Here is a 16,861-nt window from a genome sequence, read left to right on the forward strand (position 1 = left end):
TTTGACTCACAGAAATTTAAATAGAGATTTTGGCAAACGCTTTTTCAATGAGTTACCTCATAAGACCCTAAAAGATTGTGTTAGACTATTTGTCGTTACAAATTATTCAAAGACCTCTGGACAGCAACTGCACATTTTTTACACATAATGGTGCTTGGCTGAAAATTGAGCAAATTGATCTGACAATTTTAAATCAAAAACAATAGTTTTGGAGGGAGATCTGCAAATGGAGTGCATCCTGCCTCTGGTATGCATTTACATTATTTAATATATTTTCTGTATGAGACATTGTAATAGTGCTTTAAACGCATTGGATAAACAGAACTCTGCCCTGTCACAGCTTCGGAAAAAAATATTCAGGTTTCACTTTCATACATGAAATGAGCTTGTCTAATAAAATACTTTAGTTATATTTAATAATGTCAAGTTACGCATTTTTATTTTGTGAGACACTTTTTTCATATTGGAACAAACACTTGCAATTACCTCCAAATATCTGCTCTTTCAATAAATTCACATTTATAAGAAACATATATTTCCAGCTATGACAGACCTGGAGGATTAGTTTATTTGACATGTACATTCAAGTACCATTATCATCATCATATTGCATAATAATATACTCTGGTGAGATCTGAGATAATAGTCTACACTGTTTAAGAAATAAAATGACAAAAAAAAACTGAAAGCATTTGTTTTAAAAAAAATAATTGAATCATTATAAGTAATTCAGTAAAAGTTTTAGTGAAACACAGAAAAAAAAGCCAGCAACGCTGTTTTAAAAAGAAAAGCCGCACTGATTTGATGCATTATAACACATTAGTAGAACATCATTTTTAAAAAGGCACAGTCATAAAACAACAGTGAGACAATCTTGCATGCACAGAGTCCCACAAGATAAAAGCAGCAAGTTACAACTATATCACAGTTTAGTGGTAACCACATTATAATACCTGATAGAACACCATTCATACAGTATACTGAACAATTATTGCTTTGATTATTGCTGTAGTAAAAGTGAACTATGTGCATTTATTCTCATAGATTGTTAGGGAGTATTGAAGCAGCATATGGACAGTATAATAAAGTCTCCATTTATACAAATTAAACACTTTTAAAGACGTGCATGTTGCATATAGAGAGAAAAAAAACATGTTTTATGTACAGTAATGCTTCTGTGTTTTGCCTATCTTTTCAGTTTGCTTAAAAGATTGATTTGATCACTGGCTATTAGGAGGCAATCCTTGAAGAAAAGTCCCATTAGATGACAGAAATCTTGGTGCTGGAAATGTGCAGACCAAAAGACATCTATGCAGATATTACTTCAGTTAAAAATTGGGCTTGATTTGATTAAAAACATTTTAATATATATTTTTTATGTGTGTATGACTGAAAAAATTACTTAAACAATGAATCCATTATCAACATTGTTAATTATCTGTTGTAATACTAATCAATCCAGCACTAAAATATAGAAACAACAGTTAATTATATGTAGCCAAGACATTTTAAAAAACTATTTAGTTCACAACTTTATCTGGTCCAGTTTCCACTATCAAAGCTTACTGTGCTGTACATGCCACTCTCAATCTTCCTCTCACCTTTGCAGCATATTCCTTTCACCCTCTCTCACAGGAATCCCCACCATTTGTGCACAACCAGGTCATCTCCGTATCCTGTTTCGAGGAGGCGGTTGCCACATTCCTCCCAGCGACAAACCTCACCTTTGTCCACAACCACAAATTTCCACTCCACATGGCTCTCTGCGGGGAGGCTGACCACAGTGGCCCAGTGCCCGTCCTTGGCCCTCTCTAGAGGGATGAATCCCTTCCAGTTCCCCAGCTCCTGCTGGTTCCCCGTGATGGCCACCGTCTGGTATGGCGATTGGGTGAGATAGTGGATCCGGAAGATTACATTGACATTCTGAGGCATGGGCTGGACAGCCACAACCTTTTTTTCTGTGTTTTCCTCAACAAGAGCGAGAGTGCTGGTTTGTTTGACGTCAGTGGAGGGTAGGGTATCTGTATCTCTACAAATAACATCTGCAAGAGAAGGGCTGTGCTGGCCTTCGTCCGTGGGAAGTTGGTTGGTCTTTTGGTTGGTATGGTCTTGGACCAAAGATGGGACAGAAAGATTCATCCAGGGAAGGACTTGGTAGTTGCTATCCGTGATCCACTCATTATTGTCCATAGTTGCCTCCATGATACTAATTTCCGTCTTTTCATAATCCTCATCTTTCTCCTCATCTGCTTCTGCTGCCTCTTTCTTTTCAGCGCTTACTGCTTCCTTCTTTTCCTTTATCTCTACATCCTCAACAACAGCTTTCATGTCTGACTGTGTTTTTAGCTCATCAGTTAAGCTAGTAACATTGCTTGCAATTGGCACCACAAACTGGTCCATCACTCTTTGGTAGCCATCCTCAATGTCTTGGCCAAACATGTCTTCGTTGGCTGCAAATGATTCATAGTTAACCTTATCTGTATGATCACTTTGGAGTTGCTGAGGAAGATGTGATGGGTAAGGGCCAAACACCATACCTGCTGTATCTTCCTTGATGACAGATACAGCTACATCATCAGTAAAGAAGCTTTCTTGAGCCTTGGTGTGTTCCTCCGGCTGTGGATCACAATCTATCACCGGAAGTGCAATATTTGCAACAATAGTGTCAAATTCATTACCGACGTCTTGCAAATCAGGGCTAACAGCCATGCTTGAAATCCCACTCTCTTCACCAACACTAGGAGATGATATGTCAGTATCCCTCAGCTCATTTTGTTCAAAAGACAGCAGGTGAAGTTGACACGTGGTAGGGTTAATGTCTTTGGTCATGACAGGAGCAAGACCAGTGGTAACTTCTGAAAAATCTTTGTTAATTTGTGTTTGGTTACTTTGTTGGTCTTGAGAGGCAGCCAGCATGTGAGGATGAGTTATTTCTTCTGACATTTCAAGTACGCCAATGCTAGCATTGTCACAAACAGCTGCTTCAGTCACAGAATTAACAACCATCTCATCAAAAGTCTCATTTGTTTCCATGTGTTCACTTTGGCGGCCTTGGCAGATGGATGGCAGGTGAGGAAAAGATATTTCTTCTGTCATTAGAGAAGCAGGAACATTTGTATCTATGTCAGAACAAGCAACAACATCTGCCTTATCAAAAGTATCATTATTTATCAATTGGACACTTTGCTCTTCTTTGCAGCAGGGTGAAACATGAGATTCATAGACTTGGTCAATACATTCTTCAGCCAGCACAGCCGTTGTTCCATTTTCATTGCTTTCAGGCTGATTTTCTTGACAATCCAATGATAAGTCAGGGAAATCTGAAATGCTTGAGATCTGAGCTTTTGCATCAGTGGTGACACTTGATAGACCGTCATCAAGATTATCAACCTTTACAGGATCGCTCAAACAGGGCAGAACAGGGCTGAGCACCATCGTTGAACTGTCATGTTCTTCACCACAGACAACAATGTTGTCACTAGTCAGTATATCCTCTTTCACTTGATCAGTCCCAACAGGAAGAACACCAACCTCTTGATTACATGTGACACCATTTTCCTCTTCTTGTTCAATATGCAGTTCTTCCTCCTTAAACTGTAGTGAGTGAGCATCAAATTCGACAGCAGTAAGAATATCTGTTGGGTCTTTATCTGTATCTTTTTCAAACACTTCAGCTAGACCACCATCATCATCACATTCACTATCCTGAATAGGCGGTGCCGCCACGTCCGTCCTATGATCATACTGGTCCTCCTCTGAAGATGGCAGGGTTGTTTCTTGTTCAGATGTTGACGACCAGATCTCAGCTTGTTGAGAAATTACCTGGTAATCTACAGACTCGTCTTCTGTTTCCTCACCCTCACTTTTTTTTTCTTCTTCGTCCGCCACCACGTCCATCCTGTGATCCCATTGGTCCTGCTGTGAAGATGGCAGGGTTGTTTCTTGTTCAAATGTTGAGGACCAGATCTCAGCTTGTTGAGAAATTACCTGGTAGTCTACAGACTCCTCTTCTGCTTCTTCAACCTCACTTTTCTTTTCTTCTTTCACCACCACATCAGTCCTATGATCACATTGGTCCTGCTGTGAAGATGGCAGGGTTGTTTCTTGTTCAAATGTTGAGGACCAGATCTCAGCTTCTTGAGATTTTACCTGGTAGTCTACAGACTCCTCTTCTGCTTCCTCAAACTCACTTGTCTTTTCTTCTTCGTCCACCACCACATCCATGCTATGATCACATTGGTCCTGCTGTGAAGGTAGCAGTGTTGTTTCTTGTTCAAATGTTGAGGACGAGATCTTAGTTTGTTGAGAAATTACCTGGTTGTCTACAGACTCCTCTTCTGCTTCCTCAACCTCACTTTTCTTTTCTTCTTTGTCCACCACCACATCCATGCTATGATCACATTGGTCCTGCTGTGAAGGTAGCAGGGTTATTTCTTGTTCAATTGTTGAGGACGAGATCTCCGTTTGTTGAGAAATTACCTGGTAGTCTACAGACTCCTCATTTTTCTTTTCTTCTTCTGTAGAGAGGTGATTATTGCCGGAATATTTACTGTAATCAATACTATCTAGATGGTGTTTCTCTTCCTCAAAGTCCTCATCGTTGTCATCAGAGAGGCAGGTGACAGGTAAATTGTCATTATGCGTGACAGGCTCTTCAAAGGTGGACTCCGCTGTGTTTGTCTCCAGTGTGGTTTTATTTTCTTGTAGTTTGTCATTGTCATCATTTTCACTCATATGAAGCGTTTGTTCAAAGCACACTGGGCTGCTCGAAGTACACTGAAAGCGTTCTTCCTCTTGTCTGGTTTTCTTGTCAGAAACATCCTTGTCTGTGGTCACATCCTCATCTTCCCGGCATTCTGCTTTAAACACCTAGACACCATGAAAATAAAATTAGTAATTCTGGACTCATTTTTCCTGGCAGACAGTAGATGAAAATATTTGCAACAAAATTGTATAAACTAGCTTACACAAGAGGACACTATATAAACTGCCTGTGGTTGATCTCCCAACCTGTGCTAGTCTGAAACCTGGATTGCAGTTTAAGGGTAATGGATAGGCAAGTGGGAGAGGAATAGCCCCACTAGGTTACTGCTATTACTGGTATCAATGTAGTGGGGGATGTTTGGCATTTTGGCAAATAAACTTGTTTGCTTTCTTGCTGACAGGCAGATTATAAATTTGATACCACTCTTATATCTGCCCACTAAGTATTAAGCTGTAGCAAGCGTCCATTTAGCTTAATTTAGCATAAAGACAGGAAACAGAAGGAAGCAGCTATATATAACACGTTAATTGAGCTTTAGCTTTAGAGGTGCTGGTAGACGTATTTTGTTACCTATGGACAGAGCCAGGCTAGTTCCTAGCTTAACACGTAGCTTAATACTGAAGCAGGTTGTGGGTTGGCAAAGCCAAAATACACCCTCTAGCACCTCTAAAGCTACATTTGGACAGGGTCAGGCTAGCTGTTTCCCCCTGCTTTCAGTCTTTATGCTAAGCTAAACTAAGTATTGCTTGGCTGTATTAGCTTCATACTTAGGTGACAAATATCAGAGTGGTATTGATCTTCTCATTTAACTCTTGGCAAGAAAGCAAAGAGGAAAATAATTTTGATTCTTGTTTCTGGACAGCAGATAAAGACCAGTATTATAATAGCTACAGTATGTTCAAACTCCTTAGAAAAATATCAGTCTCTTGGTGGGATTATCAGAACTTGTTTGCTGAAAACCGTTGCTTCGTACTTCGTGAGCTAAAAGAAAGCTACATACTTCAAATGACACATAGTTGTTAAATTAATTGTTAACATAAAATATTGATTATGGTGGGGCTTCACACTCTAGTACAGTCAAATAATTAAAAGAAAAGTCCAACCGATGGGCAGTGTGTTATCCCTTGGTTTATCTGTGCCAATTTACATCAAACTTTCTAAACTTTCAATCTTTAAAGGATCAATATGTAATATATTTATTGCACTAACTATAAATTAAAAAATGACCATGATACATTATCAGAGATGAAGGAAACATGTTAAATCGAAATACTGGCTTCTCAGACTATAATACTGCAGCCAGTATGTTCCCCTTTGAAATTTCCATTCTGGTGCAGAACGTCTGTTGACTGCTGTTTGTTTTGGTACGTGTGATTCCGCCCGCTGCCCATTCAACCTGATCATGGTGTTGGCAGGTTACTTTAGCACATTACGTGCCACCACCACATAATGCGTTGTTAAGAGGTCGTGGTCATTTCACACATTTCTGTGAGATCAGATTGATGCCAATTAAGACACCCCAGGTAGCCAGAATGGCATGCAAACACAGCGTGCTGCAGCCATGGAAGCAAGCAAACAAACTGGATCAACTGAGATAGATTCCACCCGACCAAAAAAAACATGTGAGCTTTGTGTCTGGGGAGGAGGGAATGGAGGGGAGACAACTCTCTCCAATATTTTGAATTTGTACTGCAGTACCCATTTTAAAAACTTGCTGCCAGTGTTATTACATTACAGTCATATACAACTTCAGTCAAACACACATGGCTGCTTACTTTCTCTTCTTCCTCATGGCAGCTCTCATCATTTTTCAGCTCAGGCTCTTTCATGCAGCTGTCAATATCATCGATCTCTGCTTCCTCCCTTATACCATCATCTGTTGCACGCTGGTGCAAATCAACAGCATCCTCCACCTCCATTTCAGCCACCGTGTAAGTATCACTTTGCACGCTCTCTTTGGCCTCCTCTGCATACGTCTCAGTTACTTTGTAAGAGTCTTGAATGACTGCCATGTCCTCTGTGTCATCTGAAGTGGTATGCTTGTTGAGTGATACTTGGACGCTACTCTTGGGGAGAGAACAAAGTGATGGTTTCTTCTCATCATCATCATCAGCAGCAGCAGCAGCAGCAGCAGCAGCAACACCAGCACGACGCCTGATTTTGATATCACTCAAAATCAGATCAGCATCCTCCTTTAGCACATCTGACGAGCCCTTGTCACTCAAATCTATAACAAGACAAAAGACTAATTACTTTGCAGCCTTTAACACACAAAAGGTACAATAGATGAAAGGCGAACTTTTAACTAGTGCTATTGTTAAGCGCAACAGACAATCAAAATTGATGGGATTATGGAGATTGTTATTGGTTTACAAAGGACAGATTTCAAATAGGCTGTAAATCCACCTTTTCAAAATGACAGTACAGCATGATATCATCACATACAAGTAATGCTATCAGCAATGATTTGTTGGGTTATGCCTCCTCAGTTTAAGGCCTCATTTGACCTGCCAAAATTCTCTACAACCTTATTATTCAATTTTATCTCTGTTTCTGCACTTCAATCCAGATTATATGTATGTTGCCAAATTCAAAAATGGAAAAGTTATTTTAGTGTACTGATGTTTTTCATTTGGAAATGTGTACTATAATCTAATCTAATCTATAATATGTACTATAATCACTATAATCTAGTTTACCAAAAGAGACTTTTCATTACAGATGTAAATATTAATCTTGTGTTGTATAACTGTATTTCTTTACCACCAACATTTGTATTATATGGCAATTATTCTATCTTTAAACATGTCTATTTAAATCATTGCATGAGGATTTACTGATGGCTCAGGGTTAATGATGGCTTTATAGCATGTTATATTTTTATCTCCTACAGTAGTCTATCATAACCTAGTCTGGACATTAATACCTCTATTACTACAGTAGCCTATAGCTATATTTTAGATCATATGAAGTTATAAAAATAAATTAGACTATAATTTAAATTATTAGCCTACATTACAAAATAGGCTATTATAATCTCTATATTATATAGGCCTCGTATATTTATATTTATAATGAATATTATCACCTGTAGACTGCAGCAGCCTACCTGCTAAGATAAATATTGGATCTTTACCTGTTGACTCCGCTGGTCTGTGTGGTTCCTCCGGGCCCGGCTCCTGTATCACCGATGCGTCTCTCTCCTCTCCGGGGCTCTTGCTGTCAGCGCCGTCGGCTGCGGCTGCAGCCTTCCTCCGCTTCCCCCTCACGGTCCGGTAGATGATGAAACCCGCCACCACGGACACCATCACTATCACAGCCAGAGCCACAGCGGGACCGTGTCGCCCGATCATGCAGAAAAGCGAGGCCAGATCCATGCGTCTCTCCACGGCCACGGCATTGCTGTTTTGCCGCGGCATTGCAATCGGTTGTCAAAGAAAAAGAAAAGAAAAAAAAGCCCTGCTGTTATGTGATGTCTCTGTATGTGCGTGTACAGGCCTAACAGATACGACTGCTGCAGGCTGCTGCTGCGCTCCCCTCCACGCTTTCAAGTGTAGTGACCTCTTGTTGCTGCAGAGCTGCAAACGGCTGCAGGTACAAGCTGCTCATTGGCTGAGTGGATCACGGGGACTCGACATTCATTCATAAAAAAGGGAAAGGGACGGTTGGTTTTACGATCTATTTTCATACAACCGTTCATGCAGCTATGAATCAGAATCGGCACCAGCGTGTCTCATCCCACTGAAACCACTTAATCCTAGTTTAATAGGGTTCTGATCCAAAACATTGGATTTGTCCTGTGAGACACACACTGTCCATGCAGCATGTTTTTTGGCCGCAGTTGGTGTATGGGATATTTTTAAGAATCTTTCTCAAAAATGCTTGTTGAATAAGAAGAAATTGTGTTTAAGATATTGCGGAGGGTAAGCCTCTTGTTGTAGTCTCTTACGTTTTTCAAATTGGGTGAATTCAGGTATACTGGGACATCAAGTAGTCTAAAGTGGGACAGCATAAGAAAACAGCATTGTTCCTCGATCTGCCCTTAAGAGTGAGTCCAAGTCAAAGCAATTAGTGATTAAATCAAGGGCTTACACTTATGAAACTGTGTCCCAAATCACCAAAACATGACACTGAGAAATGTGTCAACTACACCAAAAACAAAATAGTGCTGATGCTTTTTTACATTATCATTGGCTTAATTTTTTCACATAAGAAAGTGAATATCCTGAGGAATTCAGAAATGTATCACATGTTGGGTTGTTTTGTTTTGATGAGAACAGATCACAAGATAGAATTAGGATTCAAAAACTCTCCCAATATAGTTGAATCCACCCTATTTCTGGGCCCATCATGAACCATCCAATTTTAAAATTCAGCTGAATCACATCACTTTAGAGCTGGGACTTAAACATGTCAACATGCTTCATATAGGTTACAAACAAAACGAAGTTTATAGTATCTTCTAAAATGTGATTGTTTATCTTTGTAGGGTCTGATTACACTTCAAAGCAAATCTAAAATGTTGTTAGACTTCAGACTGTACTACATCTCTAACAAAATGAATACAGTGTTTAGGTATCATTTGCTCTCTGCTTTGTTATTTGAATTACTAAATGCCTTTCTATCCATAGGCTGTATTCCAGTAAAAGCTCAGAGCAAGTGTTTTGATTTGTGTGATATGATGTGGTTATTGACCACAAAAATTTAATATAGGTTTTGGTGTGAGAGTACCTCTTAAATTGAATCAAACATTGTTAATGAAGAAATACATGTTAACAATAAAATAGGAAAAAAAGGCTCTAATCTCCTATACTGCAGAAAACTTCATGAACAAACAAAGATGATCCTGTGATATCATCACTCCTGAGTAACAGCTCCGCCCAGTGGATAGCTTTGGTAAACACTGGAAACTTCCTGAAAACTCTGGCCCTCCTCTAGTTAGAATATCAAAATTGAGACACTCTCTCACTGCTGAGACAGAAAGCAACACAACTAACACAGAAGACAAAAGACTCTTTAACAATGCTTTATCTCACAATAAGAGGACTCAGCAGTAAACACACACTGAAGATGCTGTGCTCTCATGGATTCCAGTCTGCCCTCAGTCCATTGATGGACTTCTACTGGCCTGTACGCTGTCTGTGGCCAGAGGTCAAACCTCTGCTCTACCAGCAGGATCTACTACCAAAAAAATTCCAGGAGCTGCACAGAAGTCTGGAGCTGATGGACAGACTTCAACACAAGATCCTGGAGGAGACGGAGCCTTTCCAAACCAGTATGGCTACACAATCAGTCTCCTACCAGCTGGAGAAAGAGGGAGATCAGTTTAAACTGACCCTGGACACCAGAAGAGCTGTCTGTCAGGCAGGTGGGAAACAAGCTGAGAGCCAGTGGGAAGACAGAGAAAAAGCAAGAGGATGGAAAGGCTCCTACTCTTACAGATGTCAGGAGGTCAGACATGAGTTTGATCTGCCTGAAGGACTGAACTGTGAATCCGTCACCTGCTACCTGGCTCCAGATGGGAAGCTCCACATCCAGGCAGCTAAAGCTCTGAGTGTTGAGGAGGCTGAAAGAGAGCTGCCTATCAAGAGGAGCTTGGAGGAGAAAAAACAGCAGTCTGAGTTCACAGACATAGGACATCAGCACAGAGAGAGACAACAGCACACAGGACAAACATAAAAACATGGACTGATGTACATGTGCCAATGCATAGGAAATGTGCTTTACAAATGTTGTGACTGATGAATTGGTATGATTTAATAAATGTAAGGAAAAAACAAAACTCTTGTTCTTCGGCTTTGAATTAATATTTTTGTCTTCTTGGGGTGTAAACATTGCCTTGTAGGTCACAAAAGTAATACAATATATATACAAAAATATTAGAACACTTTATAGTGTATGACTATAAAACTAAACTAACTGATGAAATAGGTTAATTAAAGAGATACTTCAGAGATTAAGTGCTACACTTTCATATATTTCGCAAAATTGAGTCAGAAGCGGCTGAGATATCCTGACTTTGAGTTTATGGCTCTCGCTCCAAAAATCTGGATCCATCTATATTCCCATAACACAAACCAACAACATCTTAAACCTTAACCTAAATATATGTTGCAGTGTCACAGAAGACATTATACAGTTGTTTTCATAGGCCTTTTTCACACATACATTTTGACATGTCACAGTAAGAAAACTAGAGGTGTAAATAACACAGTTAATGATGGCTGAATTCCATTTACGGTATTGTACATGTTGACTCACTGTCACACTGTCATGTCTCATAGCTGACTGGATCTATTGAACAGAACAGCTCTAATGCCTTCTCTTAAAACTAACATGTATTCATTTACAGAAAATAACATCAAACTAACTCAAATGTGTCTTTTTCACATATTAGTAAAACAAATTAAAGTATGATTTGATAGTTTGAATTGAATTGAGTACAGAATGGCTCAAGTCTTCATTTATCTACTTTCCCTTTTTGACATCTGAGTCCATTTACATTAAACTGTCTGCTCTTAAAGTTACTGCCACTGAACATGGTTTTGACATCAGTTTAAAAGTGGTTGGATCCTTTTTTTACTTGTAGTCAGGTGAAGGCTACTTTTGATTCATTATTTCCATCTACTGTCATATAAAAATCAGTGCAGTGAACTAAAATCAATTGTGAATGATTATCAAAGAACTAACAAATCACAATTCTAAAGTACCTTTATATTTGTCCTGTTAACTGAGTTAAGTCGCCTTTGTGACTGTACTGACAATAATATAGTCAGACATTAACATTCACACCAGCAAACACACCAACAGAAGACAACATCAATCTGTGCTAAACATTTACAATCAGCCAATACTTAGTAAAGAATTTTGCTGTTTTCTCCCTTCCTAACCCTAACCCTAACCCTAACCCTTAATAAACATGAAAACACATTTTACAAGTTTTCAATAATCTATGTAAATGTGCAATGTATGCATTTAAATTCATATCATATCCTTATAGCTATAAACCAAAAACATGATTTGATTTCAATTTAAATTCATTTATTATTCAATTGACAAAATACAAAGCATGAATGATCAATATTTAACACTTGTATAAAACACATTCCCTATATACATTAGCACAGCTACATAGAGTTCAGTCCATCAGTCCATGTTTTTATGTTTGTCCTGTGTGCTGTTGTCTCTCTCTGTGCTGATGTCCTATGTCTGTGAACTCAGACTCTGCTGTTTTTTCTCCTCCAAGCTCCTCTTGATAGGCAGCTCTCTTTCAGCCTCCTCAACACTCAGAGCTTTAGCTGCCTGGATGTGGAGCTTCCCATCTGGAGCCAGGTAGCAGGTGACGGATTCACAGTTCAGTCCTTCAGGCAGATCAAACTCATGTCTGACCTCCTGACATCTGTAAGAGTAGGAGCCTTTCCATCCTCTTGCTTTTTCTCTGTCTTCCCACTGGCTCTCAGCTTGTTTCCCACCTGCCTGACAGACAGCTCTTCTGGGGAAAAGCCTTGAGTGTCCAGGGTCAGTTTAAACTGATCTCCCTCTTTCTCCAGCTGGTAGGAGACTGGTTGCTTGGCCCCACTGGTTTGGAAAGGCTCTGTTCCCTCCAGGATCTTGTGTTGAAGTTTGTCCATCAACTCTAGACTGCTGTGCACCTCCTGTAGGTTTCTCTGCAGTAGATCCTGTTGGTAGAGCAGAGGTTTGACCTCTGGCCACAGACTGCATACAGGCCAGTAGAAGTCCACGGATGGACTGAGGGCAGACTGGAATCCATGAGAGCACAGCATCTTCAGTGTGTGTCGAGTCCTCTTGTTGTGAGATGAAACACTGTTAAAGTGTCTGTTGTCTTCTGAGTTGCTTGTGTTGCTTTCTGTCTCAGCAGTGAGACTGTCCCAGCATTTATATTATATCTGGAGGAGGTCCAGAGTCTTCAGGAAGTTTACTGTCGTTACCAGAGCTCTCCACTGGGTGAAGCTGTTACTCAGGAGTGATGACATCACAGGATCATGTCAGTGTTTTCAGGACCATTCCTGCAGTTGCAGTAGTTCAACACTAGATGTCACTGAAATGTATGTCATTACATTAGTGGAAATCTACCCAAATTGCAGTAATCACATAATGTAGCTTTCCATTAGTTTTGGGCTCTCTGGTTTTATTTATCCACTTTTCCCAGGAACAAAAAAAAAACACCCACCAAGAATTGTAGTAGTGTGATATAGTGCTAAAAGCAGCTTTGGTAAGTAGCCTGTAATTACATTTATGTATAATTACATCAAAACTTGGTTCACCGTGCCTCCATCTTTCCCCACTTCCTCATTAGTGTTATACTGCTACATAATCTCCCTCTCAAAGCCCTTCGATTGACTTTGTCTTCCTCTGCAAGTACTTTACTCTGAAGCCACTGGCTGCCTATTAGTACCAAAATCAATGATTGAGACCAGACAAGAAAATACTTTAATACAGTAAAAAGAAAAGAAGAGAGGTAACCAGGTTTCTACACATTAGTAAACTGGATTGTAATTGTAGTATTTTTCAGTGTGGAAAAAGAGACACTCATTGTCCTCTGTGTTTGTTGATGTTTTTCTGCAACAGCTTTTACTCTCCCTAGAGGAGATCATCTCTTGGGGACTCGTTTCCCATGTCCTCCTCTTTGTCTTCCAGCAAATGAAGATGGTTTTTTTCATGTAATTTTGTCTGGCTTTTTCTTTTTTGGAACATGTAATATCTTTGCCATTGCATTTTCGTCCCACTGAATTTGTTCTCCACTGAAACTGCACAGTCCCTTTCATATCATGTAAAAAGAAAAAAACATATATATATATAAATGTGTATTGTAATATACATATATATATATATATATGTATATATGTGTGTGTGCGTGTGTGTTTGTGTGTGTATACATACATATATATATATATATATAGTAAAGATAAAACAATCACATCATCTGTCTTAACACCCACGTGCAAACCAGTCCACTTCTACAGGATCAAGACTAAAGGGGAATATTAAATAGACAATAAATGCTTTCAGCATTGAATATCGTTCACTCTGCTGTGCTTGTAAGGCTGGTGACTCACGAGCTGCACAAGTCTTTACCATCATTTTGACTCCATATCTGCCTTTTCAAAGATATGATCTTATATCATCTTCATTTTCTTGTTGCAACCATAAACAAAATGAATAAATATATAGCAATGATTAATACTTATGCGTTTGAGAGATAAGTATTTATTTGTCCTTGAACATCATACATTTTTCATTTGAATCCTTCAGGAAAACAACAAATAGCATTCCTGTTGGTTATTTCCATTTCCAATTACATCCATTACAGATAACAGAAAAATCAATAACTTTGGACTTCCAATTCAGATGTGAAGGAAAACACTAATGCGTTTAATTTCAGGCCCTTTTTTTTCATTCTTCATCTTCATTTTATCAGCAACATATTGGGCCATATTGTACATCAATTAACTTGAACTGTCAGCACAAGAACATTCAAGAATCATTTTTCTGAACATAAAACCCTGACTAAGTGATAACCACAATTAATGTCAAGTATCACTATAAATTATCAGTGAATTAACAAAATAGGTCACAAAAGAATCCATTGTATTTTAAGTGTTGGGTAAAGTGGATGCGAGACATGTAAGTATGTAGCAAAATGTAGTATTAACTGGTACAGCTGACTTAAAGGAAACAGCAGGGCAAAGTAAAACAAGAAAACACATTTTTAAAACACACAATTTATGTTCACCAGCAAACATAGCACAAAGATATCTGAAATATTATCTCTAAACATTATGAAATAATATGCATAGTATTATATGTTCTGCATAAGTTAGTCACATCAAGTTGAAAGGGTACAAATACATACATTGTTTTTGTTTACAGTAACATGTATGTGCCCCCATATGTAATGCCCTTGTAATACAAGTACCCTTTGAGGTAGATCAGTTACCTCCTCAGTTTTACTCTTCAGAGGAAAGGTACATTGCATGTGACCTTTAGAGTGTACCACCTGGCTTACATGAAGATGCAGTCACAGTTGATACGTTTTTCAAATGAGTGTGGCAGCAGCATTCATCCTGTACTCAATGAAACCTATTTGGCAGGCAAATGAGCCTCAACATTGACCAGGCAGATTCTGGAGTTGCTTCCACAGTGTCAACATCTCCTTGGGACTCCGTTTGTGAACGAGCAGAACAGATTTGTAAGCACAGGGATTCGCCCGGTCTGTCACTGGAAGATCAAATGTTAAAAACCCAGGATTGTGGCTTGGAGAGAGCCCGAGTCTGTTCAGGCACATGCCCAGATAAACGTCGTCTATTGGGAAAAGGCGCACCCTGTTAGACACCTCTTTCAATCGCAATGCAAGTGAACCAGAATACACAACCCCTCCTCCACCAGCGTATGGTGGGTATGCACCTTTGTAGAAACTTTCTGGTATGTAGTATTTGGTTGATGGCTCACGGTTTGGCATTGCGTTATTGATTACATCCCCTACAAACAAATCCATGTCAGTTTCATTTGTATAGGCTCTCCACTGGTTATGCTCCATCAACTGCTTGTGCAGGTAATCCAGAAGGGCGCCTGTTCGAACAAAGACATCATCATCCCCTTTGAACACAAAGATGGCAGTGGGGCAGTATTGCTGGAGCCAGTGCCAGAACAGCAAGTCCTTTAGGGTTAGGTTAAAGAAAGTGTCTCTGAAATCCCACTGTAGGATGTCCCTGTATTTCTGGTTCTCAAGCTCCAGGAGGTTTTTGAGGTCCGGATGAGGACCTGTACTTGAGTCCTGCCTGCCAAGCAGAAATACTGTGCGCACTAATCCACCTTTCTTATTTGACCCACCCTTCACTGGACCACTGCGTCCCCATGTTTCACGGATGGCCTGCCTGTTTTCAAAGTTTCCCACTTGAGATTTGATGGCCATGAAGAGCATGGGAGAGTCGAGACCAAAGCTAATGTTCTTTCTTCTACACATATCAGGCTGATTGATAAGGAGGGGATATTCCCTACAGTGCATTGACCTGATAAATGCCCTCATTTGTTCTGGCAAGCTGTTGATATCATGTAGACGAGGGACTGAACACATGCGTGACATGCAGTCAGAAAGGCATTCATCCTCAATTTGTGATAAAAGCTTTACCTTTGGCTTCCTCAATATCCCAGTTGCATTTCCGTGCAGTATCGGATTGTGCTGACGGTCCCAAGTGTGCTGCAGCTGGTTCCACAATGCACTGTCCTCCAGACGGAGGTTCCAGAAAGGGCTGACGGGGTGGGAAGCCAAAGCCCCAGAATTTGCAGAAATCCCCGGAGCAATATAGTGGATGGTTATTTTTGGAGGAGTGTAGGACATAGTGACGAATATGGACACCATTATATAAATCACAAGGTGGCCGGTCATCATACAGGGCAGCAGGCACATGCACAGGAGTCTCCCATTGCATTTGCAGCATTTACCCATTGTTTGTGGCATACAAATTGGACACACTCCTGCACACACATAAGAAGAAAAAAAACACATTAAAGATATTTTAAAATAATCATAACAGAAAAAAATATTTAAATAACCCTCTTCCTTGACTGAACTCCACTGCAGTGGCATGACTTTACCTATGAGATTTTTATAGCTAACACTGCAGTCAACCCTCTGGAGTTTCTGTCTCCTTGGTGATGGTCCAGTGAGATTTATTATCTGTTCTTGTCTTCATACTCAGAGCACCATCTTGTACCTACCTGCCGGTAGGCACACAGCCCCTGTAGACACAGTGTGGAACATACAGTATATTATGCAATAAAGCAGATACAATCTCCCTTTCCTTTTTGACCTAGACCTTGAAATGTGAGTAAACACAACTCAGGCAACAATTAAATAACAATTTGGACTTCACTTGTCCTCCTTTAGCCTATGTATTTCTAATTTATTTTCTTTCTTCTAAACAAACTTGCAACAGTGTATGCAAACGTATTGTATCCAGTATACTGTATCAATAGTCTGTCTTAAGTCTACAGACTGTCATTTTTAGAGTTGTTTGCCAACTCCTTACTACTGTAATTTAGTCAATGCACAGAAAACAAAGCATAAAAATACTT

The 16,861-nt window shown here is 39.6% G+C and overlaps 3 protein-coding genes and 1 pseudogene across 3 annotated transcripts; 1 reads left to right on the forward strand and 3 right to left on the reverse strand.

The window, feature by feature from the left end:
* Positions 1 to 402: 402 nt before the first annotated feature.
* On the reverse strand, positions 403 to 8,312 carry stbd1 (starch binding domain 1). The gene is made up of 4 exons (XM_062434456.1): positions 7,902 to 8,312; positions 6,541 to 6,992; positions 4,492 to 4,869; positions 403 to 4,344 (listed from the first exon to the last, which is right to left on the reverse strand). The coding sequence occupies exons 1-4, from the start codon at positions 8,182 to 8,184 to the stop codon at positions 1,630 to 1,632; spliced, it is 3,828 nt and encodes a 1,275-aa protein (XP_062290440.1). The 5' UTR covers positions 8,185 to 8,312; the 3' UTR covers positions 403 to 1,629.
* Positions 8,313 to 8,513: 201 nt separating this feature from the next.
* Positions 8,514 to 10,444, forward strand: LOC133994939 (heat shock protein 30-like; annotated as a pseudogene).
* A 1,524-nt stretch (positions 10,445 to 11,968) lies between these two features.
* LOC133994911 (heat shock protein 30-like) lies at positions 11,969 to 12,549 on the reverse strand. Its single transcript, XM_062434143.1, is given in 2 exon segments — positions 11,969 to 12,183; positions 12,186 to 12,549. Coding segments are annotated over 2 exon segments (579 nt in total).
* A 2,339-nt stretch (positions 12,550 to 14,888) lies between these two features.
* On the reverse strand, positions 14,889 to 16,232 carry si:dkey-175m17.6 (N-acetyllactosaminide beta-1,3-N-acetylglucosaminyltransferase 2). The gene has a single exon (XM_062434142.1). The coding sequence runs from the start codon at positions 16,230 to 16,232 to the stop codon at positions 14,889 to 14,891; it is 1,344 nt and encodes a 447-aa protein (XP_062290126.1).
* Positions 16,233 to 16,861: the final 629 nt, after the last annotated feature.

Source organism: Scomber scombrus, chromosome 15 (genome assembly GCF_963691925.1).
Source record: "Scomber scombrus chromosome 15, fScoSco1.1, whole genome shotgun sequence".
In the NCBI taxonomy this organism is placed as follows: Eukaryota; Metazoa; Chordata; class Actinopteri; order Scombriformes; family Scombridae; genus Scomber; species Scomber scombrus.